Below are 14,941 nucleotides of genomic sequence, written 5' to 3' on the forward strand. Positions count from 1 at the left end.
TTTTCGATGTGGAAATAAGGTTGATACGATTTCGATCTACCAAGTAACCCGCTTCTTCCCCGCCTGACGCTTCCCCGGACTCAGTTCTGGCGCCACGGAGAGCTTGTAAGCTCATAATCTCTCACGTTCATAGGCTGCTTGGTTCCCCAGGTTTTCTCAACCCCGCGGGGAACCTAGCAAACATGTCATTCAAGAATTATGCCAAGGATCACGAGCGTGAGGGTGTATCCGATCGGGGTGCACATTTGAGAGCCGTCTCAGTGCATTTAAGACGTCAGGGTGAGCTACTAAAGATGCTCCTCGTAGCTCAGGCACAGCAGCCAGGTAGCTTCAAGCCTCGTGACTGCCTCTCAAGCTCTCAGGCTTCAACATCTTCATATCTCAGAGCATCATCCAAACTTTCGCCAGAAATCAGGCCTCCTGTTGTGGCGTTTGAATATGGGGTGCTTCAACACTCACGCTTCGGGGACTAACGACCCACCGGAAGTGCGGAACTGGCGCATCCATTTTATCGCCCTCGTGGCTCCCATGTCAGCTTTAGCATGTAAGACCGCCTTCCATCTTTAGCCATACGAACTGGACCAAAATCTCTAACCCATGCAGTGGGCTACGACAGTGCCGTGATCGGTGGGACGATGGCTCTCGACTCCTTCGTCAGGGACTTTGGCCTCCTCGATGCCACGCAGTCCAAAAGGGATGAAGTCCAAAGCAACATCGTCTCTACATTTTATGCAAGTCTCCTATCCAACCTTTCCAATATTGCTTTCATTGAGATTGAATGTGGAACTGACCTCATGGCGTCTAGGCTGGTTGCTCTTTCGGCTCGCTATTAACCTTCCCTATTGCTGAGAAGCTAGGCCGCAAACGAGCCATCCTCATCGCGTCCTGCGTCTTCCTTCTTGGTGTTACAGTAATGACAGCATCTAATGGCAACATGAACATGATCATTGGCGGTCGCGCCGTCGCTGGTTTAGGTATTGGAGCCTGTGCCCTCGTCGTGCCAGTTTATATCGCCGAAACAGCCCCACCATCCATCCGAGGCCGTTTAATCGGGATATTCGAGATTGCGTCTCAAGGAGGAGGGATGCTCGGTTTCTGGATCAACTACGCAACCGATCAGATTGTCGCCAACGACGCCAAGACGCAGTGGATAGTTCCTCTGGCTACCCAATTGGTCCCTGGCGTTCTCCTGTTCGTCGGCATGATGTTCTGCCCAGAAAGTCCCCGATGGCTGGCCAAGGGCGACAACTACGAGTCAGCAGAGCGAGTTCTGACTATGATTCGAGGACTCCCGAGTGACCATTCTTACATTAAGCACGAGATGGGCGAGATACGGACCCAAATTGAGCAACGAAGCACGACGAAAATGAGCAAGACCGCGAAAGCGAAGAAGTTGTTCCAGAAAGGTGTTTGGAACCGCCTGGGTATCGGACTAGCCCTTATGTTCCTCCAAAGATTTACTGGTGTGAACATCCTTATGTATTGTAAGTCAAGAATCCCCCACAGTTCCTACGAAGTACATGTATGGGAGAGCCCAGGGAAGGAGACTGTGCCTCCGGGATATTTTCATACGCCTCGTGCTTCATCTCCGGGTCTTTATCGCTGCGAGCAGCCAATGTCGTTATGCTAACAAGTTTCCGACTTGGCTAGATTCCCCTCGAATTTTCGAGACACTCGGCGTTACTGGAACCTCCACCAAGCTCTTCTCGACCGGGTTTTATGGAGTTGCAAAGACCCTCGGTATGATCACCTTTACTGTTCTTGTCATTGAGAAGGTTGGGCGACGCAAAGGCATGATGTGGGGTTCGGCGTTAGGGTGTATCCCAATGTTTTACATCGGGTCATACGTCATGAAAGCCAACCCCATCGAAGCAGCAGCAGCTGGAAGACCCGTCGCTAAGGACGGCTGGGCATATCTCGCCATCACTTGCGTTTACATCCATGGATTCATCATCACGGCGACATGGCAGGTAAGCGACATGTTCAGTTGAAGAAATGTTACTTCACAATAGACAGCTAACCTAGCCACAGGGGATTACATGGACGGTCTGCTCTGAGATATTTCCCCTGGACATCCGCATGCTGTGCGTAGCTCTCACGACAGCAGACACGTGGGTCGGATCGTTCATAATCGCACGAACAACACCGTACATGATATCTGATCTGGGCTACGGAGCGTACTTCTTCTTTAGTGCTATCCTGGTCGGCATGGGTATTTGGGCATTTGCCTTCGTCCCAGAAACCAAAGGTATGATATACTTGGGACGTTCCCGATGTCTTGGGAAGATAATTGCTAATGCTCCCCATTTCCAGGAATTTCTCTTGAGGACATGGACGCTTTATTCATGAGGCCTACTCACAAGATTATTTGGGCTCAACTGCGGCGGAAGTCCTTCCCCACGGAGCGAGTGGAGGCCGAGGCAGATGTTAAGGATCTGGAAGTTGAGGAAATTGAGAGAAGATGAGTCAGCGTATTCAGTGGATGTCGGACCAGGTGGGTGTTGTGGAAGTTGGAACGCCTGATGTGGTATCAAAGTATTGCCTTCAGACTGTCCAGCACTTTCTGTTATCTTGAGTTCCAACTACATACAAAAGACCTGTCATCTCCACAGCTAAGATGACGAACTTGCTGTCATGGATACTGACGGTAGCAATCGCTTACCAACCGACTACGAAATGCATTTTCTGGCCCGCTGAATGCACTGTGATCCATCCGCTCTGGTATTTGTTTCCATAGAGCCTTGATCTCTTGATGAAGCCCGGAATGTCCAATGGGAAAGTAAGGTAATGCCTTCTCATAGAAGCAAAGTGCACGAGCAGCGTGTCCATTCTGCACATCTGCTTTCGCTCTCAGTCTATCCGTCACCCACCGGTCATCTAGATTGTCAAAGTCTTTATTCGAAACTTGGGTGCTTTCATCGGAGTCGAGGTAAGGACTTCTTCGGCATATATCGTCGTGATCATCTTTCTCTGCCTCCTCTCGCAGGATAAGGTGGTACAGTTCGTCATCATCCCAGCTAATCCAGTCGTCTAAAATCATATGGTGATCGATTGATGTAGCCCCTTGAGAGCCAATCAAAGTTGCATTTGCCGACAAGAGTACAGCTGCGTATTGAGTTTCATCTTCTGAGATGGTAATGCTGACACTGATGACCGGCTCGCCTCGGGGAGCAGGAGGAATGCCTTCCAGTTTCAGGGTGGCGATCCTCTGGTTCTTCGCAGTGGCGACAAAACCGCCTAGTACGATTGGAATTGTGACGACTGTCTGGTTGTCGAGAATGGTTGTGAAGTTAAGTATCTTCGCTGTTGGAAGGGGCGTGTTTCGTTGAACCATCTGGCTGGTAACACCGCCGGCAATCCCGACTCCGATGGAGCGGGGAAGAACCATAGACATGTATTGAACTTCTCCGCATACTCTTCCCGTGAGAATCGTGGAAATCATGGCAGTTCCCAGAGTGACTGTCTCGTGCCACTCGTTGTGGACGAAGTACTCGACTGAAGAGTTGTAGTTGAAGAACTCCTCCAGCAAAGCACGGATGGCCGGATGCTGTGTAAATTCACCTGTCATGATGACCCGTGGAACGTCCTTCTTGTTGAGATCAGCCTTCTCAATTACATACTCAACGAGATTGGCGACTTCTTTGGCAAAGGTTTCTCTGACTTGACCATCGAGCTCATACGCAAAGGGTCCGAAAGCTTGGCTCAAGTGGTTGTCCGTCGATGAGGAATAAACTTCGACGACTCCCTGGTCAATGTTGATAACCGAGACTTCAAAGTTCTCTCTGCCCATATTGAAAATCAGGAAGGGTTCTTCGTCGTAGAGTCCGACATCCAACTTGTGGCCTCTGGCTGCGGATGTAAGAGCGCTGGAAACTCTGAGAACGTCTAGTCCAACCTCTTCGCCGAGTTGCTTCAGAAGTGCACGTATTGGATCAGATATCAAAGCCTCTGGGACGGCAATAACAGTCGTTTTTGACGATTCTCCAAGCCAGCTTTCTGCTATTGTTTTGGACTTCTGTAGGACAGCCAGGAGGGTTTCGTTGGATAACAAATTCTCGTCAAAGTTCTTCGGATCCGGCGGTGGGTTTTCAAACGTTCTTGCCATGAAGAAGTCAGGCTCGTCTTTATGGCAGACCATGTGGCTATTTATGATAAGTCTTCAGTATCTGAACCACTTCTCGGAACAAATAATACCTTGGATCAAATAGAGCACTTTGCAAACTTGGTTCCTGTCCAGATAAAAAGAAATCAGGTAAAGTTGTGTCTTCTGGGAAGGGCGTCCACTCTGGTACTGGATTAGTGTTTAAATTCCCGAGTTCTCCATCGCATGATACAAACTTGTGTTTCCGTCTGGTATCTTTCTGAGGCCAGGCCACGCAGCTCCAACAGTTGAATGCGAGCGGCCGATGTTCTGATGATTCACGTTGAGCCAAAATCCCCCAACCTCAACATTGATAATGACTCACGATGACAAACACGTTAGGATACTCTGACAGACCACCCCGACATTCTACTGCGGTGGCAAAGTGTATGGTTGAGAAGAGAACGATTAGCGTCGCAAGCACGCCGAGACCACAACCAGAGTGGCGGTTTCGCTCCATGATGATCGCCAAATGAAGGTGGGCGATGTCTTGTTTCTGGCAGTAGCGTAGTTGGCTACGCGCGTTTACCAAAACATAGACCTGGAGGTTTATCGAGCATATATGAACACTCCATGTGATTGCGGTGTCAACATCTACCAGGCAGTCGTGGTGAAGCCAGATTTCTCATGTACAACAGACTTATTCTCCTTTTCGAAGTAGGTACTATTTCGGGCAAGGGCGCTCACTTATCGCTTAGGAAATGGCTCGTGCGGGGGCGTTAAGCGATGCCGGTTTCAGTCTATTGCGGGCTGGGAAGTCCAGGCAGCAGCGGAAAGAACACCAGGCGCTGCAGGAATGATCCAAGTTGCTGCAGCCCGAATGAAGTCCGCTCGAAGGGCACTGATAGCCAGCAACCTCAGTGAATGTCGTGTTATTCTCCTATAAATCAAGGGACCATCTTTCAAATGGTCGGTACATGGGAGAAAGAAAAATGATTTGATCCAGCGTACAGGTCGTTCAAATCATAACAGCTTTCAGCTTGAGCCAAACAGAGCTTTGTTTATCCCAGGCCGCTGTCACCTCAGTTACCCCTTACAGCCAGCCTCCTTCTCCGGCCAACGTTGCCCAGGCACAACCCTACCAAAAGCCGTCAGAACCCTTTCTTTTGCTCATGAATATGTCCACTTGAAACTCACTTGTATTCCCAATTAGTGTATTTCGTGTGCTCACCATTGCGGCACTTTATGGCTTCGGACTCCATGCCGCCCATGCACTCTTTTTCGCTGATGTGACGACTTTTTTGGCCGGTGCCAATGAACTATGACAACACGAGGTCAGGAACAGGTTTTTGTTAAAACAACCACGGCGTTAATGGTGTCATTTGATCGCGCTAGATGGCGATATATACTGAAAGTCGCAAGTAGACACATTTGGGCATGGACGAACCTTCAATTCAAAGTCCCATCTCCTGCCGCGTTTGTCTTCAATGCACTTGGCCTTGGATTGATCCGGGGAGAAATCGCCTGCAAATTCTGCGCACACAGAATCTATGTTGACGTTTCTATTCCGCCAGCTATAGGAGCCTGGTAGATACGCGTCCCGAAGGCATTTGCCAAAAGCTCCAAACGTGAAGGGCAAAGTCATGAAGATGCAAGTAGGCAACATCGTGGGTGTGAGAAAGAAGAGGGAAAGCCTGAAAAGTATGATGAGGGTTTGCGAAGGGTGCTTGGTTGACTGGACCGAGACGAATGCGGATTTACAGGTTTTATCTTTCAGGGAGCTCTTCCAACAGTATTAATTATGCCGTCGGAAAGAACGAGGAAAGTCGAAAGTTCGCTTATGGTCTTGTTGCACATCTATCAGAAGATCATGATGTCTCAAGCAAGGGCGGCATCACACCGTCAAGTGCTTTGTTGACTTGGCAAACCTGGGCGCCTCCGGTGCCACAAGTGGGCGACGATCATGGCGGCCCAGCCAGTCATTTCTCATTTGCTGCTTTGTAACTCAAGGGATCTTCCATGCTTGCAGAAAGCCGTTAAAGACGATGTACCCAGATGTTAACCGAGGAAACAAGTTATCAAACACCGAACTTCTGGTTCTTGACTTCGAGGAAGACTGAGGTCGTACTCGTCCTACTTCAGCTGCTTTTCTGTGGTAAGTTGGTGTGTCATTGAGCACGACGTGACAGTTAAACGACGGTACTTGAGTTGTTAAAGGATAATGTGACATCCAGAAGTTTATGAAAATTCGCGACTGACACGAGCAGACTGCAATCAATCACCGTGACCCGTGGGAAACGATATCGTCGGCTTGTAACCTCGAAACCTGCGAAAAGGACTAGACACCTCGTGCAATCCAGTAGTGGCATGTAAGAAAAAAGAAGGGGGCAGCTTAGATGCGCTGTGTTCGATGCCCGTGCAATTGTGAAACCATGGCATTAAAGGGCTTCCCAGAGTGATATGATGCTCTACTGTCCCTCCCAACCATTTTGAGGGTATTCGACCATTGCCTTCTACGGGAACACTATGCTAGAGAGATATTATGCCCGTATCCGCCATTCCTAAACAAACCACAAACGCCATGTTGGCGATCGTCCTTGAGATGTGAAGCCGTGGTGGCATGCTTTGGGCATTCTTCGGAGTGTCTTCTCTGGTTGCATTTTCTTTTTATGGACAATCGTTAGCACCTATTTGGAATATATTCTCGGCGTCGTCAGCAATAATTTCCACAAGTCGCCTCTCGAGTGGACGCCTTTCCTCCTTTATAAGGGGTGTGTCTTTTTTATAAACTGTTCTTTCCTTAGGAAGGTCATCTTTTTGGATTCCAGACAATTGTTCCTCCGTGTTTGATTTGGGTGTCTCACGATGTAAAGAATTCTAGACCCCCTTTCTCCACATCTCGACAGTTCTCCCAGAAGCCGCCATATCCCGATGATCTCCACTGCCCTCGAGGCCAAGACATTTCCTTTCATCTTCCTGCGACTGTTCTATCCAGCATATACAAGGGTGCAACAGTATATCTGTTACTAGGGTTCCTCGAGTCACTACTGCTTTCGTCAAAACACAGTCGCATCTTGCGTTTTGAAGTCTCCTGACGGCAGAAGATTCTCCATTCGATGATCACCGAACAAAGGCGGACAGTCATTAGGGTTTCGTAGCTTCTTCGATCTCATAGCTTATACCTTTCTACACGCCTGCCACCGTCAAGATTCAACGCGCGGCTCGTCATAGAATTCCAGATATTCCTTTATGCAACCCTGTAATATGACTTATAGACAACAAACTTGAATTGCCAGCTTTTCAGACATAATGAAACTGAAAGCAGAAGCGGGAGTAGTGATATGGCAACATTCTTCACAGTCTAGAAATGTCTTTTTCTTCTAGATGCATGCTTCCCCCTTACGATTCACGAACGTCTACAAGCTCCCGTATTGCTGTTCTTTGGAGGATTCCTCCGAGTGTACCAGCTCGTATACACCGAAGACGATAGGTTGAAGGTGACAAGCTGGTGTTGCAGTAGTTGCCCGTTCTCAACTAACGACTCGCTGATGAACCGGGCTCCATTCTCGTGATGGTGGAATGAGGTATGGCGATGAGAATGCGGATTTCAGATGGACGGTTTTCCGGATGATACGTCCCATTCACGGCGCCCTGGTTTTATATCAGGTATTCGTCTGTTCACATAAATCTACACAACGATAAGACCTCCCACCCACGACGCCAATCGTATGAATGACCAGATCTTCTCAGATCAAGTTCCCTTTTCTATCCAATGAAATACTTGGCCGCTGGGTTTCGTTCATTGTGGATGAAAACATAGAGACACTGCGTGCTAGCACCTCTCCTCCTTTAAAGTCTCCATGCCCATGGCACGCAGCAGATTCTATCAAAAGCCTTGAGCTGTTCCAAATATAACTGTTCCTGGGCGTCATCTCCGTTTGGTATCACTTTGAAACTATTCAGTCAAACTATTGCAAGGAGTACGTCTCGAGACAAAGCAGAGAAATAATTCCATCTTATCTATAGACCCGAGGGGTCTCTTCACGGACTTTCAAGCTTGAAGGGCGCCCTATAGAAGATTGCAGATCACATTCGCGTCTGTCGCCACCTCCGTCTATTGTTCGCTGACCAGCACCTGCGATTGCTACCGGCGACGGCTTATATATGCAAAAGCTGATGACAGAGAGACCTGTTTTGCTTTCTGACATGTTTGAGATCTTCATGCTTAAAACTAGAGTCTATAATCAAAGCCCATTCCTATCGATCTCCTTTTACACAGCAATATATCTCGATGTTGTCTGCTTCGGCAACCCAGCAGTAGCATTTGTTGCCAGCAAGTGTTCATAGCGAGCCAGCGGCCCTCGCATTTTATCCTAAACCATTAGAACACTTGCATGGCTGTTATCTCTGTCCATTCCTCAGCGATTATTAGCAGAATAGACACAAGTGCCTCGCGTTCTGTGGTGATAAATATTAACTTCAGCTAGCATACCACTCAAGATAACCAATAAGCCCGATAGAAATTCATAACGTGATAACTCCTGAGCGAGTAGCTTTAACTGTGACCATTAGGATTCAACGTCACAGAGTATTTATGTGACAAATATGAGATCTCGTCTGCTGGTTTTACGCCCCTGCAGTCTAAATGAACAGATCACCGAACAATTATAAATTCACTCAATCATCTTCTTCTTCAGCCGACAAACAAACGGTGCACATTGAAGCAGATTGTTTTTCCTGTTGACTCGAAGTACTGCTGCTCCCACGACCGATGCATATTTCGAGAGGCAGCCTGACCTCGTAATTCAGCCAGGCAGCTTCCGGCTGGCGTATAGCATACCCCAGACTTGGAATACTCTCGAACAGATGATCGACAACAGAGATCACAACTTCGCAGGCTCCCCCTCCCCGTGTTATTTAGGTGTGGAATCTACAAACCTAAGTCCGTGTGGTTGATGTGTGGACAATGTACCAGACAACAAGCATTCAATCAAAAACACTCAATTGGTTTTTGTCAAGAGAATAAGGTGCCAACCGCAAATATATGCACATGAGTATGCAAATCACAGGCATCGATGTGCGCTTCCACTCTCAGGACGAAGTCATCACTCCCCGAACGCCAAGTTTACTCCGAAGGGCAACACATACCTTACAAGTCATACGCACTCGAACCCTCCGCCCTCGACAATGTCGAGCAAGATATTTAAGATCGCCGCAAAACCTTTGATCTCATTCCATAAACCAATGGTGTGTCTGGCCTGTACGACATGGACGAAGTATTCGCCCGGATAGCAAAACTCTTTGGATAAACCCATGGAACCACAGTTCCATCGCCACCATCTTTAGATCAACCACTGCTGTTTCCATACGTCCTATTCGCCGTCCACTTGTAGCATTCCAGTTATATTCAGCCCTCAAGGCGGTGAATATCTGTACCCAAAAAGCTGTTGCCCCGTTGTTCATCGCATGGGCAGCCTGAGACGTCGTCGTGTCCTCGACACGCCATAGAAGACTACTTAATGACCCTGAGGTGACCGTGAGGTTCGATTTCTCTTACAAACATAGAATCGCTTCTGGGTCGCTTGATTGCCTTCTTGCCATGAACTCAAAGTAGTTCCACGCACATAATTAAGACACTCCCGCATACCATCAGGTCGCCCGTAAACCATACCGCCACCTACTTCCGTCCCTGGTGTCTGGCAGGTATTCAAGACTTATCCAGGTTACGGAGGCGAAGGGGACTTAACGAAAATCTCTTGCCCACCTATGGTCATAATGAGACTGCAGGCAGCACCACAGACATTCGCGCCAGGGCGTTAGAATTAGCAGAGAAAACATGCCTTCCATGGGTTGGCCGACCCTTTCAAGTCATAGTGGCTGTCGATAGTGGCTGTTGGCAGCTAGGTATGCTACTCGTAGACAAAGAGGGTACCATGGAGAAGGTTCTCGTTGACTAGGATGAAAAATAGGCTGATCGCTTACGAACCTCCTCTGCCTTTGCCGCATTGTTGATCGTCTCACTCTTGGCCACAGCGCCCCGGAGGCAAGGTTCTGTCTCTATCTGTGGACATGTCAAGTAGATTTTAATGATGTCAATGGGCTGGCGAGAACATGTATCAAGAATCAAGAATCAGATCAAATGGCTTCTACTTTTCGCGTCTATGTCCGGTACGCGTTGCATACAAAGGCATGGTATCATACATCATCTCCATCAACAATGCCAAACCCCAGGGCGCATCGATCTGGCGATGGCCGAATTAAGGATTACCCAAAATATTACACGAATATATGTTCCCTCCCGCCTTATGGGGAGTCAGGCATACATGCGAATTAGATCATCATGGCCCAAGCCAGGACACCAGCAAGAGCGCCACCGACGGAGAAGACAGCGCGACCGGCGGCGTTGACCTCCACATGAGTCGGGGTGTTGGTAGGTGCGGCGGCACCGGCGGTGTCAGTCGGGCTGAGGGGGCCGAGACCGACGTTAGCACCGCCGTTGATGGTAGCGGAGGCACCTGGGGGCTTGACAGTGGTGGCGCCACTGGGGCCTTCGGTCTCGCGGTCGTCGTCGGAGGCGCTCTTGGTGGGAGTGGCCTTGGCAGTGGCAGACTCAACAGCGGAGGTCTTGGTCTCGGCAGAGGAGGTCGTGCTAGGAATAGCAAGCTTGGACGTCATGCTGGGCTTGGGCTCCTCCTTGACGCCGCCCCAGGGCTCGCCAGTCTTGGGGTCACGGTACCAGTTTGAGGCCGGATCGCCGAGGCATTCGCCAATGGTAGTGAACTCGAAGCCCTTGGCCTTAGCGACATCGATCATGTACTGGACGAAGCCGTTGACGGTGAAGGTGTGGATGTCGTGGGCCAGGGAAATAAAGGAATCGCTCGCGGGGTTTCCAGCGTTGACGGCGCCGGAGTAAGTCTGCTTGGAGTTGACGCCGTTGTCAACCCAATCCTTGGTATCCAAGTTGTAGTCCATCTACTTGCGATCAGTAACATGACATCAAACCGGTGAAACTTGATACCTACAACGTGGTATGAAAGGTCATTCAGCGTGGAAATGCAAGCGCTGCCGCAGTGGGTGTATGGAGGGCGGAAGTAGGTGGGGATGACACCGAGAGTCTTGGAGAAGGCCTCTTCGTTCTTGACAAGCTCCTCAACCTTCTCATCATGGGAGATGGTGTCGAAGTCCTTGTGGCTCCATGAGTGACTGCCCAGCTGGTGGCCAGCATTGAACATGCGTTTCAGAAGCGGAGTGTAAGCAGCGTTGGAGATGCCGTTGTTGCCGTTTGTGCCAACCAAGAAAAAGGTAGCCTTGATGTTTCCGTTCTTCTCCAGGGTGTCGAGAACCTGCTCGGTGTATTCTCCTGGGCCATCATCGAAGGAGAGGGCGACCTTGCCCTTCACGGTGCACTGGGTAAGATCGACTCCATATGGGACACTTCCAAAACGGGGACGCGGCATGTCTCTAGTGGAGAGAGCAGACGATGACTCGAAGGGAATGGCCGTGGCCAAATCTCCTGAGGCGACAATGGCCGCCAGGAGAGAAAGTGAGTGTACTCTAACAAGCATCGTTGCGGTTGAAGGCGGTAGAAGCGAATGACTGAGGTGATGATGGACAAGGTATCGTGGAAGCAGCCTCACCTTCTAGGGGGGGACAAGATACGCTTATATCTCAACCTTCCACGCCAAGGGAGGTGTCCACCCACGCCTTATGAATGCATGACAAGCCCCGGGGATAATGGGAAATGAAGTGCTAGACAGACCTGCCGGTTGGCGTAAAGAAGAGAAGGCTGGGTAGAAGGTAACCGTCGAGTCCGTGGGCAACGCCCAACGGCGGCCGAGTCCTCGGGCGAGATGGGGCGACAGGGTACATGGCTCTCGTCTTGACTACCCTAGAAGCGGAGGATCGCACGCAAGGGGGATGTCCGTACGAATAAGGTGTCTTGCAACTTGCAGGCACTGCTATCCGTGGGGGAGCTATGGGCTATGCTATGGCTTGATGTCGTGCGAGAGACGGACGGAAGAAAACAAGGCCCAAGTGTCGATGCGCCAGCGCCGGCGCCATCGTGGAACCTCCATCGGGCAGACCCCTCTGCGGGGACTCTGGTGGGATCGTCTTCAGAGACTTGGACGAAGAAGAAATGAGGGCCAAGAAAACCGTGTCGGCCTTTGTTGGAGAGTCTGCGCTGCTTAGATGCCAACGACCTCGCGTGTTGCCCCTGACCGGAGTAGTAGGTTGAGGAGACAATACGAGCATTGGCAACCCGAGTGACTGGACGTCAAAATTGCAGTCCCGACGGTGTGCGCCCCGAAGCACTTGGCGCTAGAGACCCGGGATCCTTTTTTTACTCATAAGCTTGTACCTTTTAGGGAAGACGGCGAGCATCGCGACAGGCAGCCAGGCAAGGCAACTTAAAGGGGACAATGACAAAGAGATCATCGGCAACGGCTTTGTGTGGAATGGAAGGCGGCGGGAGCGGCGCGGGGCCAGCAGTGGGAGTTGGTTGGATGCTGTTGAGGCTTGGAGGCTTTGACGAGGTGCGGTACTCTTTCTTCAGGCGTCGTATTAGGGTCCTCCCAGCTGGGCGATGTCATCCGGCAAACTCGTGGGAAAGAAGGGTGTGAAAAGGTGCAGGACTTGGCGCATTAGAGTCGCATGAAAGGGGACTGACGCAAGGGACGCGGTTGCTGTGATTGGGTGTCAGCATCAAGCATCCTCGCTGTCGCACATCGTGAGATGGGGACCAACCCAGTTGCATCTGCAATTGAATGCGAGTGTGCCTGTGAGGATTGGAAAGCTGATCCCGTGGCAGCGGTGTGTTTCCCGAGCGTGCAGGGGATTTGGCGCTATTCGGGGAAAAGAAGGGAGATCGTCTCCAAACGGGCGTGGTTGCGACCTTGAGGCCCTTGAGAGAAGACTGCAGTCAGTACCTGCAGCGTGAGATGAGTGAGGGCGAAAGCGCAGGAGTGGGCAGTGAGCACGGTGCGGCGATGGCGTGGCTGGTATTGTCCGTGGTGTCGATGCGCCGTTCATCTTAGCTTGGGGGAGTGTTTGAGACGAACGATGGATTAGCGTCTTCCATTGCTTCTTTTCGTGGATTGTTTTGGTCATGGTAGGCCGTCTTTCTCTCTCTCGCTTCTGTTGGTGTTGATGCCACCGGCTGTCGTCCGACTTGCGCAAGCCCTTGATTGTCCAGGCTGATGTGTCGCATTTTGATCATCTCCGAAGGTCTGAGATTCCTGCAAGGCAGAGGAGGGCAGGCAGCAGCACTGAGGTGTATGCCAATGCAGGCTGCGTTGTGAATCGTGAGTCGCAAGTCCTGATTGAGTGAGTGATTGCTGTGCCGCCGCCCGCGAGAAAGCCCCGGTCGCTTCGTTCTTGTCCATGTCCATCAGTGTCTCGTGTGTGGGGAGAACGCGCGGATGAGTTGGCTTGTTTGGGGATGTTGTGCTCCGCTTCGTGCTGACAGACTTCTCTGTCGAGTCTTGTCCTACGTCAAATTGATTGCAAAAAGTATGAATTCGTGGGTTGCGCTCGTATTGGGGCCCCGCGAATGCGACCAACGGGGAGAAGTGGATGCTGCATTGGACATCCAACTGCAGTTTTTCACAGTGCAGCAGCACAGGGCATCGCGATGGATGGATGACGACGGGAGCAGTAGCCGCACCTTCTTCCGATGCCGAGGGTGGTCACTGCCCGACTGGATGTTTGGTTGGGAGGGTTGCATCCCCGTGGGTGTGATTGGTTTCATCAGCCTTACGATTATTATTGTGATGGGAAGGAAGCAACGTCGGTCATCCGCTGTGCTTTCTTTCCAACTTTGTGCAGGCCGCGGAAAGCGTGATGCAGTCGCAGTTTCCCCCTTTCATCGCTGGCTGCAACTGCCGCCAATTCGGTGTCGCGCCTGTCGTTGCTTGATTGCTGACTGCTCTACGGCCGGGCAGGGGCAGGGGCAGGTGGTCCTTCCCCTCAATGCTTTCTGTTCCTGCCAGGCACTCTTTTGCTCCTTCCTGACCGGCCTCTTTCCTGGGGGAGCCGTCGAAAAGGCAGGCACGTGGACGACCTCAGCGTTTCCGTTTCTGGCAAGGTCGGGATACCTATTTTATGTTTATGCTTCTTCTCACTGACCACCAACACTGCCATTTATCACAGCGACACAGCATTTCGCCAGCGCAGGTACGGAGTACGGCGCCTTCACAAAATGAACCACGACCTGAAAGGCCAAGCAAACACGTTGCTGAATCCAATGCCCTTTGGCCTCGCCAAGATGGTTTGCAAGCCTTACACCGTCTTAGCACCCACTGCTAAATGACCAAGACACTTGGCATGCAGGCACGGAAGCATGGTTTCGGGCTGAAGGCTCCAGCTGGCTGTCACCCATTGTTTGGACACCACATGAGGCCATCCAGGAACATGGGGACATTTCCAACTCATCCCAATACCATCCCAACCAGGCAGCCAAGCACTCCGTTTCTTATTCCTGTCTGATTTTAAGTCTTATTTTTGGCTTCCGCCCGATCGACCTACGAATCCAGTGCGGCGCCTTCTTTCGACGGCCGCCAGCCACGGCACGCCAATCTGGTCAAGAGTCAGGCACCGGCACGGGTACGGCTTCTCGTGCCGTTTGACATGTCTGTTCTCAGTCTCACCTTTGCGCCTTTCACCCAGTCGCCTCTGTCAATACTGTCCCTCGCCGATCATCTCATTTGCCATTCAGGCTGCTTCACACTCTCCTCGTCGAAGAAGTCAACTACTGACGTTTTGGCGTTCTCTGACGTGCCCGCACCTGCACTCGCCAGCTCCTCCGGCCTCCCCAAGGATCGCCTACCCGATGAACGGACAACTTTTGCCATTTGACAAGCC

The 14,941-nt window shown here is 50.8% G+C and overlaps 3 protein-coding genes across 3 annotated transcripts; 1 reads left to right on the plus strand and 2 right to left on the minus strand.

Moving 5' to 3' along the window:
• Positions 1-438: 438 nt before the first annotated feature.
• On the plus strand, positions 439-2,465 carry qutD-1 (putative quinate permease; the record flags this gene model as incomplete). Its single annotated transcript, XM_037326163.1, has 6 exons — positions 439-544; positions 604-716; positions 806-1,484; positions 1,651-1,970; positions 2,032-2,248; positions 2,314-2,465. The coding sequence occupies 6 exons, from the start codon at positions 439-441 to the stop codon at positions 2,463-2,465; spliced, it is 1,587 nt and encodes a 528-aa protein (XP_037175921.1).
• A 167-nt stretch (positions 2,466-2,632) lies between these two features.
• On the minus strand, positions 2,633-4,601 carry Hsp70Bbb (Major heat shock 70 kDa protein Bbb; the record flags this gene model as incomplete). Its single annotated transcript, XM_037326164.1, has 4 exons — positions 2,633-4,142; positions 4,195-4,285; positions 4,339-4,411; positions 4,467-4,601. The coding sequence occupies 4 exons, from the start codon at positions 4,599-4,601 to the stop codon at positions 2,633-2,635; spliced, it is 1,809 nt and encodes a 602-aa protein (XP_037175922.1).
• Positions 4,602-10,411: 5,810 nt separating this feature from the next.
• CGCA056_v010918 (Chitin deacetylase) lies at positions 10,412-11,646 on the minus strand (the record flags this gene model as incomplete). Its single annotated transcript, XM_037326165.1, has 2 exons — positions 10,412-11,053; positions 11,104-11,646. The coding sequence occupies 2 exons, from the start codon at positions 11,644-11,646 to the stop codon at positions 10,412-10,414; spliced, it is 1,185 nt and encodes a 394-aa protein (XP_037174930.1).
• Positions 11,647-14,941: the final 3,295 nt, after the last annotated feature.

This window comes from Colletotrichum aenigma (genome assembly GCF_013390185.1).
Source record: "Colletotrichum aenigma strain Cg56 chromosome Unknown KSG_Cg56_contig07, whole genome shotgun sequence".
Classification (NCBI taxonomy): Eukaryota; Fungi; Ascomycota; class Sordariomycetes; order Glomerellales; family Glomerellaceae; genus Colletotrichum; species Colletotrichum aenigma.